The sequence below is a fragment of the Podarcis raffonei genome, chromosome 12 (assembly GCF_027172205.1).
Source record: "Podarcis raffonei isolate rPodRaf1 chromosome 12, rPodRaf1.pri, whole genome shotgun sequence".
NCBI classification, from domain to species: Eukaryota; Metazoa; Chordata; class Lepidosauria; order Squamata; family Lacertidae; genus Podarcis; species Podarcis raffonei.
Genome location: NC_070613.1, coordinates 39,551,940 through 39,569,181, shown reverse-complemented (window position 1 = coordinate 39,569,181; position 17,242 = coordinate 39,551,940). Strand labels below are relative to the sequence as shown.

Sequence of the window (17,242 nt, the reverse complement as noted above, 5' to 3'; positions counted from 1 at the left end):
TTGGCACGGTTATCCCAGAAGCCAGAACAGCCACACGGTATCCCAGAAGCCAGATCCCTCTTGCTGTTCTGGCTTCTGGGATTCAGAATAATTTTTTCTTGTTTTCATCCTCCCAAAACTAGGTGCGCCTTATGGTCTGGTGCGTCTTATGGAGCGAAAAATACGGTGATTTCTTGTAGGCACCTGAAGGCAGCTCTGTTTCGGAAAGCTTTTAATGTTTGATGCTGTGTTTGTGTTGGAAGCCAACCAGAGTGGCTGGGGCAACCCAGTCAGATGGGGAGTAAAAGAATTATTAATTATTATTATTATTATTATTATTATTATTATTATTATTATTATTTATTTATTTATTTATTATTATTACAGGTGGGAGCAGACTAAGAGACGACAGAGTGCTAGACTTTAGGCTAGAGGATTGCTCCTAGCAACAGGCTACTCCATTGCCCATACACAAGAAGGTCTCATAGACTAGGTATGGGCAGATCCATCAGTTTATGTTTCTCTCTGTTTCTCATTTTTTCAGACTTCAGTTCTTCACATTTCCCTATCAGTTTTCATTTAGAACATAATAAAATATGGAACAAACAGCAGACAAATTAGGATTCAATACCTTGGCAACGCAAACTGTTTGACCATATAATAATGATAATTAACAGAAGCAGCATTTATTTACAACTCTGAGAAGAAAACATATGGTTCTAGTTTATCTTCAAAATTATTATTCCAAAAAAAAAACAATAAAAAGAGACTCTTTCAACCAATCTCCTAATTTTTCTCCTCGAGTTACTTCTTGAGAAATGAGTAAATTTTAACCAGCAATGAACGAATGGATTTATTATAATCACTGACTTGTTTTACATAAATGAAACACGTAATAGTTAACACTGTTTAAATAAAACAGTCAGTTGTAGCTAAAGCAAATAAACCACCAACATTAAATTAAACTAGGACTGTAGCTAAATAAGATGCATGTTAAACTGAGAAATTCAATGTCTCCAAATTATTATTTTTCCTGTCTGGATTGTCTGTGTGGATTTCTAGCGTTCTGGAATACTCCGTTCTTGCAGCAGCAATTAATTCTAAATCATCAGTGTCAGTGTCTCTCCTTTTAAATATGCCAAAAGAGTTATCTTCAAATGAAGCAGAATGTCACATCCTGCCATTTCTTTAATTTTATTTAGAGCTCCTCTCTAACCATAGCAGCTGGGGAGGCTGCCTTGCTCGCACCTTGGGAATATGGTGGGTTGCTGGCGCCAACTGAGAGGGGAAGGTATGAGGCAGTGAGAGGTCAGGGTGGGGCAGGTGCTGCATGGAAACCAACACAATGCTTTTAATGTCACATCTGCACTACTCCATGCCAAGATCTCTTTAGAAATGTATGCTGTATTTTTCCATCTATAAGACGCCCCCATGTATAAGACACCCCCTATTTTTGAGGACTCCAATTTAAGAAAATGGGGGGAGATACTATCCGTGTATAAGACGAGCCCAGATTCTGAACATTATTTTAGAGTAAAAAAAAACCAGTCTTATACATGGAAAAGTATGGTATTTATAAAAAGTAAGGTTCATGAAAAGTTTTAAATTTAATGAAATGCTCACAGATGTTTTGATGGATGAAAGGGCATTAGGATCTTGTTGTATTATCTTTTTTGAAACCAACCTTAATTTGGCAACATTTCCTATATTCTTGTTTTATCTGTGCTGCAATATCAATTGGGAAAGCATGTGTCCTCAAGCCGAGTGCCAGATCACGATTCAAGGCACTGATTTTTTAATTATTATTTAATATTGTTCATAGCATGATGAACTTGCAGCAATAAAATAATACAGAACATATATCCTTAATATAAGCCAGCATCAATGATGTAAGAGAGAGAAGATACCAGATTCACTGACAAGCTGGAATCAGATTAAACCTCTGAGGTACTAGCTGAAGAACATCAATAACTTTTAGTACTTGTTGAATGGCGGAAGTCAGAGATCTTCACATTGTCATTGCTTTCACATCTTTACTGGTTTCATTTTTTAAGATTCTAACACATAGGAAAATAACTATGTTAAATAAATGCAATTATTTGTACACTACTGGTGTGTGAGAAATCCAGTGACTATGGCATTTCAAAAGGGGGGGAGTTATTGTTTTTTAGAAAGCTTTTCACAATAAATAACTTCCTTTGCCTCAGATAGTACACACAAAAGGCACTGCCTCTGTCAATAATCACTGTCTGACTAAGATCTCCTTCACAGATTTATATTTATGCATTCTGTTTATTGCCCTTAGCTACTTTCTGAGAAGAAAGAGATCTCACCCCCCTCTTTGCAGTAAGATCCTAATGTTATAAAAAAACCAACCCGCTTGAACATCCTCAGGGCTGTGAACTTAGTTAGGGTAAAACGAGACAAGAGCTGGTGGATTTAATATTATACAAAGTCACAATATTTCTTTTGTATCAAAATTCAACCAGCATGGAATCCTTTTCAAACCAGGTGAGCACAAGCCCTTAAAGCCAAACTTATGGAGGCCACATGGCAGCCGTGGGCAAAGGCAGCAGCAAAGTGGGTACAGCAACAAATTTCCTTGCACATCCCTCTCTATCCTCCAGCCAGGCAAATAGGAAGCATGACGTCAGGCTTCAGGGAATCGGATCCCTCCCCCAGAGGCAGTAAATAAGCAGATCAAATGAAAAGAGTGTTCTTACCAGTTAGTTCCTTTAATAATCACAGCGAGAGAGAAAAGGAATGCATACCTCTCTAGAAATGGTGTTGCTCCCAGTACAGGTTTACCCCCTCCATCTCCATTAATCTACATCATTCCTACATTCTAGCATTCTCAATGCCTGTCTAGTCTTAGGCGAAGGTGGGTCAGGAATGCTGTCCAAGGACACTGAATCTGCCAACTGTCTCTCTCCTGGTGTTTCCTCTTCTAGCTGTTCCTCACCCAGTATTTCCCAGCTTTCCCCCTCTGGACTATGCCCCTCTGCAAACCACTGTTCTAAATCAGTACTGTCCTCCTGCCCTAGGGATGGTTCAGGAGAAGGGGGGCGGCCCCCACCATTCCTACTCAGTCCAGCCTCTGACAGAGTTTGAGGATGTATTTGTAGCCAGGCAAAAACACTCAAGAATGCCATTCTTGGTCTGAGGAGAGGTATCCCCAAGAGCCAGGCAGAGATACCTGGAGACTGCAAATAACCCTTGAATTCAGCAACAGATTTCATCCTCAGCTAAATCTCCCACCCTCTCCTTCTGCATCAGATCATAGTGAACATAGAGTAGGAAGTGAGAGATCCCACCTCCTCTTCACTGCCTGCAACACGTGGAAAAATCAGGAAGAGTTTTCCCTTCAAGACAGGGATCAGGAAGAGGATGGTTAATCTCGGTTGGTGCCATAGCACAAATAAGATCACACCAGGATGTGGCAGGTTAGGTTTCCTCAACATGACATTCAATACATTGAATTTCTGCCTGCTAACAATCTGGGGATGAAGCTCCTAAAGGTGAATTGCAACAACAGTGACATTTTACACAGAAGAAGCTGAAAGCTGGCTGCGGTAGTCATCTTTGCCACATTAAGTTCATAATGGGATTTTACAGCATGGTGAGGAATTACATGCTTAGAGAGTATTATTCTTCCAGATTTAGCAGATGAAACTGCACAGTCATATCATCCAGCCAGAAATTGTTCAATAAAAGGAATGTGAGTAACTCTCAACTTGTAAGTTATCAGGTTGTATTTGCTGCTTTTAATACTGCATGTAACCACAGAAGCCCAATTCTCTCTCTCTCTCTCTCTCTCTCTCTCTCTCTCTCTCTCTCTCTCTCTCTCTCTCACACACACACACACACACACACACACACTCTCACACACACACAATGCAGAAGGCTAAAGTAAGCAAGGGGAGGAAGGCTGTAACTTTTGATCCCAATGTTGCCATGACTCCAACCCAAACATGCTTACACTTTGCTAACTCTCTCCCTCTGATTTACGCACATTTGGCAATCATCTGAAATGGCTGGGCTGCTGGCTGTACTGCCATAAGCTCTTCCATGGGCTTTAATAGGGCTTAATAAATGGAAATTAGTGATGTATGGAAGTGAGAGCTGGACCATATAGAAGGCTGATCGCCGAAGAATTGATGCTTTTGAATTATGGTGCTGGAGGACACTCTTGAGAGTCCCATGGACTGCAAGAAGATCAAACCTATCCATTCTTAAGGAAATCAGCCCTGAGTGCTCACTGGAAGGACAGATCCTGAAGCTGAGACTCCAATACTTTGGCCACCTCATGAGAAGAGAAGACTCCCTGGAAAAGACCCTGATGTTGGGAAAGATGGAGGGCACAAAGAGAAGGGGACGACAGAGGACGAGATGGTTGGACAGTGTTCTCGAAGCTACCAGCATGAGTTTGACCAAACTGTGGGAGGCAGTGGAAGACAGGAGTGCTCTGGTCCATGGGGTCACGAAGAGTCGGACATGACTAAACGACAACAAATGGAAATATCTTTGTTGCTTTTGGAAGGGCTGATACATATACAGCAACTAATAATGAAAAATACATAGTGTACTGTGTGGCTTATGTTGTACCCTGTCCCAGTACACACCTGACTACAGGCAACCCCCTATTTGCCTGGGAGTTGCGTTCTGGGTCATCATGCGTGGCAATGAAGCACACAGAAGTCTTCTCTACCCCATTATGCCTCCACCTCATTCTGCCTCCTTTTGTGGCCATGATGCACACATCATGGCCTACATACAATGGATATATGTGTGAAGGAAGCAACCCACCACCTGCTACAACTCTGGGTTAGCTGCTCAGTTGGTACAGCATGAGGCTCTTAATCTCAGGGTTGTGAGTTTGAGCCCCATGGTGAGCAAAAGGTGCCTGCCTGCATTGCAGGGGGTAATAATAATAATAATAATAATAATAATAATAATAATTCAGGTGTCTTCTAAACGTCAGATAGTTGTTAATTTCTTTGACATCTGATGGTAGGGCTTTCTACAGGGTGGGTGCCACTATTGAGAAGGCCCTCTGCCTGGTTCCCTGTAACTTCGCTTCTTGCAGTGAAGGAACCACTGGAAGGCCCTCAGCACTGGACCTCAGTGTCCAGGTTGAACAATGAGAGTGGAGAAGCTCCTTCAGGGTTGGATTAGATGAACCTCGTGGTCCTTTCCAACTCTACAATTCTAACTGCACCCTTCCCAAAGGTAACTTTTTTTGTTTGCGGGGGGGATGACTAAATTAGGATTTTTATGTATAAATACTGAATATTTGAAAGCTCCTTGAGTTATCTATCTATCATCTATCTATCGTCTATCATCTATCTATCTATCTATCTATCTATCATCTATCTATCTATCTATCTATCATCTATCTATCTATCTCTATCTATCTATCTATCTATCTATCTATCTATCTATCTATGTATCATCAATCATCTATCATCTATCATCTATCATCTATCATCTATCTATCTATCATCTATCTATCTATCTATCTATCTATCTATCTATCTATCATCTATCTATCTATCTATCTATCTATCTATCTATCATCTATCTATCTATCTATCCCACCTGTCCCTCCAAGAATATCAAGGTGGTGTACATTACTCCCCCCCATCTAGTCCAGAACACTAACTACTACACTACACTGGCTTTTAATATAAACATTAAGAATTCAATTTTATTTGGGGGGGCTGTTAGGAGGGGCAAGCATCATTCCTACTCATTTCTATCCTTTCTATAGGATACAAATAACTTTCTCTCTCTCTCGCATCCTCTCTCTGCTTGTTTTTATGTCTCCCTCTTTATCTCTGAAATGTAAAATTGTTCAGGAGCAATTATGTAAGAGAGGAATAAAATCCAAGATACAAGAGAACGAAGGGGTTATTGACTCAGGGCAACTAACTATGTAAAACTGTTCATAAGAAAATACCATTATATAATAAGTTATCATCCTGCTTGCTTCATAGATTATCTGTAAATCTTTCTGCCAGAGATCTTAAGAGCAAAAGAATTAAAAGCTAGACTAGTCCAGAGGTCCTTCTAACATGGCATCAATCCTGAAGAGGGCTAAAATTGCTGAGAAGACTTTGCTGGCACACACTGCAAAAATTTGCTCACTTAAAGCCCAAGTAAGTAAATCATAAGAACATAAGGACCCAAATACATTGATAAGACCAGTGCTTTCTTCTGGGCGGACACAGGGAACGCATACCCCTAAACATTTTGTGAATCTAAGTTTGGCCTCGTTGAGGGGCAGTATTTCAATATGAGTAGGGGGGGGGAAGCACTGGATAAGACTTGACTTCCTAGCTGAAGCCATTTTGACTGTTCTTTCATCAACACAGCATGCTTTTTAAATAAAAAGAAAAAAACCATGTTTTGACAGTGTCCAGTGATATTACAGCCAAGAAACCCTCATTGAGAATGAATGAATTGGCAAACATTATAACTCAACAGATAGGACTGGCAGCCTGGTGACCGCCTGGGCTAATGCCATACCTATCGCAATCCTCTGTGGATTTATGCATTTCCCACCTAATTATTACTATCATTCATATTGTATAGTACTTTTACACCATGTCCCAAGATAAAATTACAGTGGGGAACAAATGTAGCCTACCCCTTGCCTCTGGTTTCCTATTAAGCCCTTTATTAGCGGTGTGATATGCAACAAAGAAACAGTCGTTTTTAGCAGTGCACTCCATTTATTGAATGTTTTCCCTACAGAGGCTCACCCAGCACACTGCTGGTTTCTTGGAACTAGGCTGAAACACTTTTGTTCATGCAATCTCCTGATTGTTTTAAAAAGTAAGGGTTTTCTACAATGTTTTAGTGTTGCATTTTATATTTAACTCACTGTGTTGTATGTACATCACCCTGGAATTATAAACAGAGTGGTACAAACATGTTTTAAAGAGCATTGTAAAAATGGTAGTGTGTGTGTGTGTGTGTGTGTGTGTGTGTGTACCCAATATGAGAGAAAAATCTGGTACATGTATTAAAGAAATATCTATAAACTCACATGCAAATACATTTCCCCCACCACTATCCTCCAACAGCCCTGCAGAGGACTGTCCCGTGTAAAGAAGAAGATACAGCCATCCTAAGCTTAGGACCTAAAGCCTATCAAATTCTTTTTGCCGCCTGAATCACAAAATCCCATAAGCACCTCATCACCCGGCAGCAAAATGATGGTGAAAACAACAATAACCATCAACGACAATAAATTAAATAATGAAAGAAATTAAAGAACAGACAATTTCCTGCCCATTCATGATGCACAAAATCAGCTACCAAAGGGAGCCATCTCACTATGGTCTGCAAAACACCCACACCCAACATTCCTGACTGCAACAAAATCCACCCTTTTTAGCATATGACACTCCATTGACCACTCTCTCTATGATCCCTGTACACAATGAAAATCCACACTGAACTTTAAAAGCTAAGAGTTTACAGAAGATGGTGAGGTGGAACCGCCTGCCTGACTCCAGCATAGACCCAAACCCTCCTGAGCTAGTGGAACTGGTTGTGTCGTTCTCTTGATTCTGACCTACTTGTGTATTACCTGAGTTTTCAGAAGTTGGCAGGTACCTTATTTTGAGCTCCTTTTGATTTAGAATAAAGATATAGATCACATCCACACCAGGCACTTGTACAGCATTAACAGCCATGCCTTCTCCCCCCCAAACCCTAGGAAGTGTCGTTTGTTAAGGGTGCTGGGAATTGCAGCACTGTGAAGGGATGCCTTCACTCAGCCTTCACAAGGGATGCCTTCAATCAGTTCCCAGGATTGTTTGGCAGTAGCCATGACTATTAAAGTGGTATAAGAGTGCTTTAAATGAGTGGTGTGGATGTGAGCAGGGATGAAAGCAATACAAGCTGCAGATGAGCACCTGGTCAGAATGTGAACAAAAAATAAATAAACTTGCAACTTACTGATGGTATAAGGCAACTGGCAGAGAAATAACTGAGTTTTCAAACTGAGCTTTTGAGTTTTTGTCTTGCCAGATAAAAGAGCACTTTTAGAATATCTGTTCAATATCTAATAGAAACAAAATATATCAAGAAAATGTAGCCATTATAGTAAATACTTACTATATTTCCTAATAGCATTTTACCTAGCTCAGTTCTGTGCTGATTATTCAGTGTTTAAAACGCTCTGTATTATGAATTCGGATATGTGCCTGAAATCACTGCTTGGTCTCTAGGCAAGCCTGTACTGAAAGTGTGTCAGGGCTGTCAGTTAGAGAAGTCAAACTTCCTCCTGGTTCTAGGTTTAAAATTACAGAACAGTTTCACAATATTTCACTTTTTTCCTATTATGTCCCAAGGCTTTTTTGCTTCTAAAATAGCTCATGTAATGTATTAAAATAATAACACCACTGCATATGAAAACTTACATCCATTACTGTTATACTGTACCTCCCCAAGTTTCATTACAAGAGACACAACAAAGGTAAATAATAGTTCTCTCCCCCAGTTCATTTGCTTCTTTGCCAGGTAAGAGCAATACTGGAAAGCTATCCTATCACCTTGATTTTAATGACACTTCTGCCCCAAGCATGCTACCTGCAAGAAATGCATATTAAAAGGAGATCAGTATGTCTGTATCATTAGGAAAATCTGACTCCAAACACTCTGACTGTACCATGAAACAACCTGGGAAGCAGATTCCAAAGGTCGTACCCCTTTCCCGCTTCTAATCTCTATTTCTCCATGTCATTAACAAACAACTTTGGTTCTTTTCGTTTTGCATCATCAACAGCAAATTTATAGCTGAAAGGAAGAAGAGGCTGTGTTTGTTCAGCGAAATTAGTTCTTCCATGTTGAACCATTTCTTGTTTTCAACCTGTGTACAAATGCTATCCTTCCATCTAAAAATGGAACGCAGAAAGACCCACTTGATACTTTGCAACAATCAGGAAGTATACAACTGAGTAACAGAGTTCCTGTTAACCTGCTGAAACTGGTGGGTGAATGTATAAAGGCTAAGCACTAGGTCTTTCTGGGGTTTTTTCCCCCATTTCAAAAACTCTGGACACACAGTGAATTCTCCCCTTTTTGAACTGGAAAACTTGAGAAATGCTTAAGTAAACACGTTACTGCATTGCTTCCTCCGTTCACCAAGCTCTCCTGTGGCTGTATAGCCTAGTTCGCTGGCCAGCCCCCACCGAAATGAACAGAGAGTTGTGTTATAGTAGTGATTGTCTACCCTTCCATATTGTAATGCTTAGTCATTGACATGCATAATGGCTCTGAAACTACTGGTGCAAGAGGATTGCTCATATTCAGGCGGTATTTGTAAATTATTTATCTCTACATATTATCTTTCTTGCATCAGTTTTCCAGGAATATGGTTTAGAGACGCAGTGGCACGTCTTCCTTCAAATGCGAATGCTGTCAAAGGGCATGATTCTGCTGAATTTTCATGAAGCATCCCTGCAATGCTACATTATAAAGGTATACTCCATTAATGTCCTGGTAACTTCACTAAACTTCATGCCTTTCCCTTTATGGTGTGGGTGTGGGTGTGTGAAGAGAGAGAGAGAGAGAGAGATGATTCTCTAGTATCATAAACACAGTGTTGTTTCTCTCTTTGGTGTGTATGAATTTGGAGTCAGATTTCCTCCTGTGCAAACAAAAGGCCTCCAGAACGCCTCTATCCATTCACACAGGGAACTGGAACCAATGGAGGCTTCCTGTTGGAGAAAGGAGATAAGGAAGTGATTTTTACCAGTTCCTGATTCCTCCATGTCCCTCAGGGCCACCTTCTGTTTTGAAGGGTCCCACAAACTGCCAGAGTAGGGCACACAGGCATGCAGAAAGGAGGAATCAGTGAAAATTGTCAACCCATCCCCTTTTCCCAGCACCAGCAGAATTAAAAGAATTCCATCAGTATAAAACTTGGGGAAACGTTTCCAGAACATACTTTTTTTTCTCTTCTCCAAATAAGAGCTGTGTTCTGAGCTGAAATATATTTCTACAGCAAAGAAGTTGATTCCTCTTTTCCCTGCTTATTGCTGCTACCCTCTTTTTATCTCCTTTTCACGTGGAAACCAGGAACAAGAACAGAGTCTCTTCCTCCTTTTTGTTATCCATCAGCCTCACATGTCTAGCTTGCTTCCTCAAGGGACAATGACACATTTCCTCATCGAAATATCCCAAATAATGTGTTCAATTAACATTTGCTATGTGTCATTAGTATAGACATGTGAAACCACCTTCAGGAATTTTTATAGCCTTATTGAAACTCCTTTTGCTTCTGTTGAAATTCCTCAAAAAATCCCCACTATTTCAAACAAGAACTTCCAAATTGACTTTTGAAATTTCAGAGACAACTACAATTTTAAAAATAAAGCATTCCTGTTGCTAGATGTGGTGTTGCCTGCAGTTCATTAGCTCTGAAGACTTGCTTGTTGTGGGCTCTGTAATCAGATCTTTTAAGAGCAAGAAGTAATTCCCCCCCCCCGCGGTTCTTCACCTTGCTTTAAAGTGCAGGCAGGTTGAAGACTTATCGCACAAAGTTCAGAGCTATCCAACACCTATTTATTTCGGTGTAGGCATGTAGCACACCTCAGTATATTTTGCCACGGGTGTCAAAGGTCAGTTCAAACATGCGTTTTCATAACTCTGTGTCTGAAATGATAATTATCATTTTTGAAAAGAACCTCACAGATCAAGCACCATCAAGCATCATCCCACCTCCAGTACAATATTTTTCAGTGAGAGTTCTCCCAAGCTCAGCTGACAATTTCAAATGGTACACAATCAAGTTGTGAAATACAGATTGAATCAGCTGCGTTGTGAATTTGTCTCATGTTCAAGCTACATGTTACCATAATCATGGGTTAGTATTTGAATACAATCCCAAATTATGGACAATGTGGAAAATAATCTACTTTAAACTGAATTTAACACAAACTCATAATAAGTTTCACAACTTCAGAGTGTACTTTCATGCATATGCATATATGTGGCCTTCTGAACATTCATATGCAAAATAAATAGTGGTTGTTACATGACCACTGAATAATGGCTACATTCACAGCATGTCTGATGAATGAAATAATACTCACCGTTCTTTTTGTAAAACATGATTTCTCCTTTGAATTCTATCTTTTCTTCCAGTGACTTTTCAATTTGAAGAATCATCTGCTCATTTGTTTCAGCACCATATAAAAATTTACAGCTGCAGCTCTTCTGCATGACTTCCGTTCGTGCAAATCCAGAAAGCTCACAGAAGCCATCGGAACAGTAAACTATGGGGAATCCTTTAGCCACCTGAGCGTTTGCAAGGATAAAGTTACTATCTGTAGGGGAGGAAAAAAACACACGGAAGCAAAACATTTAGAAAATGGATCGCATTGTTCCCAGTACAGTGTAAAATTCAGACTGATTCATGTGATAAAAAGTGATTGTGGTGGAAAACAGCCATATAAATCAGATCATATGTTTTACTTCTAAGAGACAACTGGACCACAAAATATAAAGATATTGACTTTTTTGCATTGTGATGTTTCTATTTATTTGTTATATCAGTCATAAAAAGAGATTCATCCACAGCTGATTTTTTTGTTTTGTTTTAACATTCCTTCCCCCCCACCCCCATCCAGAAGCACCAAATGTTAATTTAATTACATTTAACTTCTTTTAATTTCAGTTTTTATTAGAAGGTATCTTTCCACAAATAAGTATGTATCACTGGAGGTCCATAAGTAGGTTCTATCGATGTTACATACACAATGAACTATGTCAGGTTGATTGACAAGTAGTGATTTTCCTGTCAAGATATTGACTTTTTTCTTCTCATTAACGCTACAAGTTGGACTTTAGTTAAATTAGTGGTTGTGAGTTTCAGTCATAAACAGTGACATCTGAAAGAAACAGGGCCCTGTCAATCAGATACGCTATTGTTAAATTCCAGCAAACAAATAGACTGTCTTATAAGCAGTGAAGGGAGACGTATGGTTTCTGAATTATGTTGCAGTGGATAATTTAGTTAGATAATTGTAAGCTGCTGTTTATCTTTCTTTAGGCCTATGAAACTTCCCATGTCCTATATGCTGTATCTTTTAAGATTTTCAGTACATGCAATCCTCTTCCCGCTTTTGTCCTCTTGTAAAGCTTCACAATGTAATTGACATTTTCCTGCTACCCTCTCTCACCTGGAGAAGTTTAAGAGATAGCTTGCGTACCTTCTTTAGGGGTGCTCCTTGCCACAACTTTGCATCTCCTAAAATGAGCACTGTTGTGTGTTGACCCCTGATCACTAATATAGAATTGCTCTCTTGCAAACTAAAGTGGAAATTACGGAACAGCAAAAATATAAAAAAAGGACTTTTTTCAGGTATGTGTGCATAAGAGAAGTGAAGTCACAAGGCCATGGGGTAGATGGGAAAGATGGTATTAATATGCATGACTGATTTATTTTTAATAAGGCTCCCATCATTTTAATAAAGCACTGAAGTTTACTTTAATAGACTTACTATATTTCAATTCCTGTGAGCTCACTTGCTTGACCTTATCCAATTAAAGCAGTTTCTGGAATTATTCATAACACTTCCTAATAGATTTTATTTGTTCACCTCACATCCGCAATCCAGCTAGGTTCAAGCAATTGTTTGACTCCTCAAACTCCCACTTTTGTTTTACTAAATGGAAAATGAATATCATTACCAGTGTTATGTCTTTGTGTGCTGATTCTGCTGTCAAAACAAAATCAGATTCCCCTACTAGTAAAAGAATTAAAATCATATGCTTGCCATGCAAATTGATGATGTTGCCTCTGTATAAAAGCTAATGATCATGTATCTAAAAAGCATCTGCAGCCTTCAAATTAATTTATTCCTGGGTTTCTTATTGTTTAAAATACAATTACCTACTGCAGAGTCATTCATCCTCTCAGCTAATTCAATGTGAATTACATGAAGCAGAAAAGGAACACCGAATAGATAAAAGGGGATTCTGGGCCACGCTAATTAGCTGCAAAAAGATTTTAATGCCTTCTAGAGCCATGGAAGACCTGTCTAAGGGATACAAAGAGAAAAGTCTGTATGTATGGGCAAAATTGTGGCTGCTGATTCAAATGTCTTAGTAAATAAGCTGGGGCCAACCATCCCCTTACCAGGCATGGGCCTGTGAGAGTTGCTGTTGAACTCCAACTCCCATCAATCCCAGTGAGCATGGATGGGCAAGAATGATGGAATTTGTAACCCAACATCATCTGGAGGGCCAAGATTACCCCTTTTCCTAAAGACCATGAGGTGCCAAGTGACCAACTTAATTCAGAAATGTTATTTACTTATAGATTGCCTCTTTACAATATGTTCGGGCACTGGAAGGACTTTATAATCCCCTTAAAGGTTTAAAAAGTGGCATAAATGAGAATGAACTGGAGAAACAAACACATCCAACCTCTTTTGCATGTTTTAAGGTAGAGGTGATTGATCTCCAGTTCCCATCAGTCCCAGCTGGCATGGCCAATGGATAAGGATGGTGAGTTATGGTCCAACAATGCCAGAGGACCACTGCTTCCCCCCACAGCTGTTTTAAGGCCTTCCCTAGGCTGTTGCCTCTGCTTCCCTATCATAGATTCCAGAGCTATGCTTCCTTGGTTTCAATTTCATTCGTAATACATACTTAATGCATCTAGCACACTGTAGGCTCTAAATAAATGATAGCGTTCATGGTAATTAAGCACTACTACCTACAGGACTTGTGAAAATGTAAATATAAGGCTTGCTTTATTAAAATATCTGGCCTTACTTGGCACGATGCTTAATTTCTTTTCTTCTAAGAAGATTGCACTGTCTAAAATTAAACTTATACATCTTTGTGGGAAATATACCTAAGGGCCTAACTGCTCGTTCAATAAAAGTTATATGGGATAAAGGTGAACCCAGTTTAGGAGAGGGATTTGGAATGGGAAAGAAAGGATGGAGGCAACCGTGATAAACATTGCTTTGAATCATTGGTGCGTCTTTTAAAACAATAAAAAAGAATTGTATATTTTTATAGGAGTATATTTTTATATGCAAATAAAATTCCTGTACTAGCTATGTAAAATTTTGTTACAATTTTCCAGCCAATGAAACCAGATATTGCAGGAATAACATTAGACAGACACCAAAAAAAACTGTAAATAAAAGTTTAAGGGGAGAATCTTGCTCTAACCCACATATAAGTCCATACTGGTTGAATCAACAAATCGGCTTATTTTAGGAGGGGTTACGGGGGGGGGGCTTATAACATGATTTCTAAACTGCCTTTCAGGACATAAAAGACCTCACAAAGCAGTTTACAATTCTTAATGCAAACGTAATAACATGCAAGTTCATCCTTTTAAAAACACATATACCTCTTAAAATGCACAGTACAAATTAATCCAAGCACAGTTCTAAAACTACTAATGATGGAGCAAAGGAAACTGAACAGGAGTATGTGTCCCATCAGCCACTGCCTCCAGCAAACCCAATTGCAGACTTTGGAGAAGTCCCTGCTCCAGCAGGAAGGCTGAAAAGCCAGCACTGTGCGAGAAGAAATTGAGGGCAGGCTGCAATTTGTCCCCCCAGAAGTGGGCCCAAGTGGTGCTCATTGGCCAGCTAAGCCCATCCCTGGGGAACACCTGCCCAATACCTGTTGCCATTGGCCAATGGCAAGCAGGCAGACCACACAACCCTACCATTAACTGGATCACTGACGTGGCCCATGGTCCAGCCGCAACACCACCCACCATAGAAGGTGAGCGGACTTAGGTTTAGTAAGCCACTATGATAATATTATGGAAGGGCAGGATGAAAATCTTCCTAATAAATATTTGTAAAATTAAATAAGAAGACTACCTGTCATACTTTCACTAAGAAACCGAATGAATCCAATGCAGTGCCGTGCCACGTGCTATGGCTATTAATAAGTGTGTGCACATATGACATACCGTATTTTTCCGTGTATAAGACAATGCTTTTTGCTAAAAAAAGCTGGATGTCGTCTTATACACAGATAATGAATGCAGGGGGGGTGCGATTAATGGCAGCAGCAAACAGGAGATTGGCAGCGGCGATTGGGTGGGTGATAGGTGGCTGCGGCAAGGCCTGCTGGTGATTGGCTGTGGCAATTGGGCAGGCAATTGGGGGATGTGGCAAGGCGGGCAGGCGATTGGCGGCTGCGGCAAGTGGGTGGGTGGGCTGTTGGTGGCAGCAAGCAGGCGATTGGTGGCTGCTGCAAGGTGTGCGATTGGCAGTGGCGGGCAGGTAGGCGAGTAATTGGCAGAAGTGACTTCCCCCATACACCCCAAAAACTAAACAACTTAATTTCTTAATTTTGGGTTTAAAAAAATAGGAGTCATCTTATACATGGGGGCGTCTTATACACGGAAAAATACGGTACTTGGAAAGGCACTTTGGAAGACATTAAGGGTACTAATTACTGTCACTCATACAAGTCTGCCTCCAAAATCAGCAATGAAGGATTTTCTTATGTGCCAGCTTTTGAGATCAGTTATTCTAAAAAGCATATGTGGGTGAGAGGCTTTTCTCCAACATTTCTCCAATGAAAATAGGAACATCCTATTCCATACCCTCCAACATTTCTCCAGTAATTACTAGCATTCAGAAGGACCCTTTGTTTTCACTAGCCTTTTCCTGAGCTTCTTTTTCTGAAATTGTTTTCCTCAGATAATTTTTTGGCTAGATGACAGGCGGCCTAAAAGGTTTTTAAAATAGACAAATGCTTTAGTACACTGGATCTCCTGCACAACTGAGGTTCTATGATGAACATAAGTTAGAAGCTGCAAGACTATAAAATTTGAAATAAATCTTTTTAAACTACAGTCGTATCTCTGGTTAAGAACTTAATTCATTCTGGAGGTCTGTTCTTAACCTAAAACTGTTCTTAACCTGAGGTACCACTTTAGCTAATGGGGCTTCCTGCTGCTGTCGCGCCACCTTCGCATGATTTCTGTTCTCATCCTGAGGTAAAGTTCTTAACCTGAGGTGCTACCAATCTTTAATATAAACCAGCCTTCACCAACCTAGTGCCTTCCGGATGTTTTGGACTACAAATCCCATAATCCCCATCCAGCACTGTTATAGATGAGGTATATGACAAAGGAAGTGAAGTTTCAAAAATGCACTCAATAGCATTGCTAACTAGGAACATCATAATTTTTGTGCAAATCTGTTTCTTCCTGAACTATTTATGGAATAAGTTAATCATGATATTTACTAGCAGGTGAAGCTTGATTTTAGTTAGAAAACTACAGTATCTCACACTATTAAACAAATAATACTCAGAACCCATTGAGACACTTGAACTTTACATCCAGGAATTAATTTACATCCATTTATTTCAATGGGTCTTCTCTGAGCATCACTTAATACTTAAATCATCCTAGAATAAAAACATTTGTTTTTCTCTTTCTTCTTTAGACGCCAGTTTGTTTTCGTGAATGGCAACACTTCTATTAGAGCTGCTAATTTGATTACATAATTTTGTTCCACAGTTGCTAACAGTTGGGCGGTTGTGAAACTCTTTTTCAGCTGTTAATTATTGATGCAAAGTGTAGAGCAGTACACATATATAATATAATTTTCCTTATAAACTAAGATGCAATTCACTCATACAGCTGTTCAACATTTTCCTCATAACTATAGTGTGTGGCATTTGTTTTACCACTGCTGTCAGAAATTTGCTATGGTTCCTCAAAGTTGTTAATTGTGGGCAACATTTCTTCTACAGCTATATGCAGTTATTCAACATTTCTTTTGCAGTTATTCTTCTTTCTTACAGCTGTTGTTTTCGGGCAAAATATAATGTTTATTCCATAGGTGCTAATTGGTAACAATCAACACTTTTAAATCACAGACAAATGACAATGTTTTCTTATTGCTGTTAGATATGAGCAAGTGGAATACAGTATTTCTCTCAAAGCTGCAGATTGTGAGTAAAGTGGAAGATTTAGTGGACAAGTGAGATATTTCTTCCACAGCTGTAGCCCGTGAACAAAGTGGTGTATGTACAATTCTATCATTCTTATGTATTTCACATCTAATAAGTGTTCGGGGGAGGGAATCAGTATTTCTGCAAGCAGAAATATCAGAGACAGAATTAGGAAACATTGGATTAGAATGAAATCAATGGACTTGCATAATCTAACTCAATTGATTTCAACAGGTCTACTGAGTAACATTTAGTTGGGTATTATCTAAGAGGTGGCTATTATTATTATTATTAT

General features: G+C 39.5%; 1 protein-coding gene across 1 annotated transcript in view; it reads right to left on the bottom strand.

Annotated features, from left to right (window-relative positions):
• Nucleotides 1-17,242, bottom strand: part of KCNH8 (potassium voltage-gated channel subfamily H member 8) — a 162,710-nt gene that overhangs the window by 98,197 nt on the left and 47,271 nt on the right. Inside the window, exon 2 of the mRNA XM_053410068.1 lies at nt 11,088-11,321. Within this exon, the coding sequence (XP_053266043.1) occupies nt 11,088-11,321 (234 nt within the window). The remainder of the gene's footprint in view (nt 1-11,087; nt 11,322-17,242) is intronic.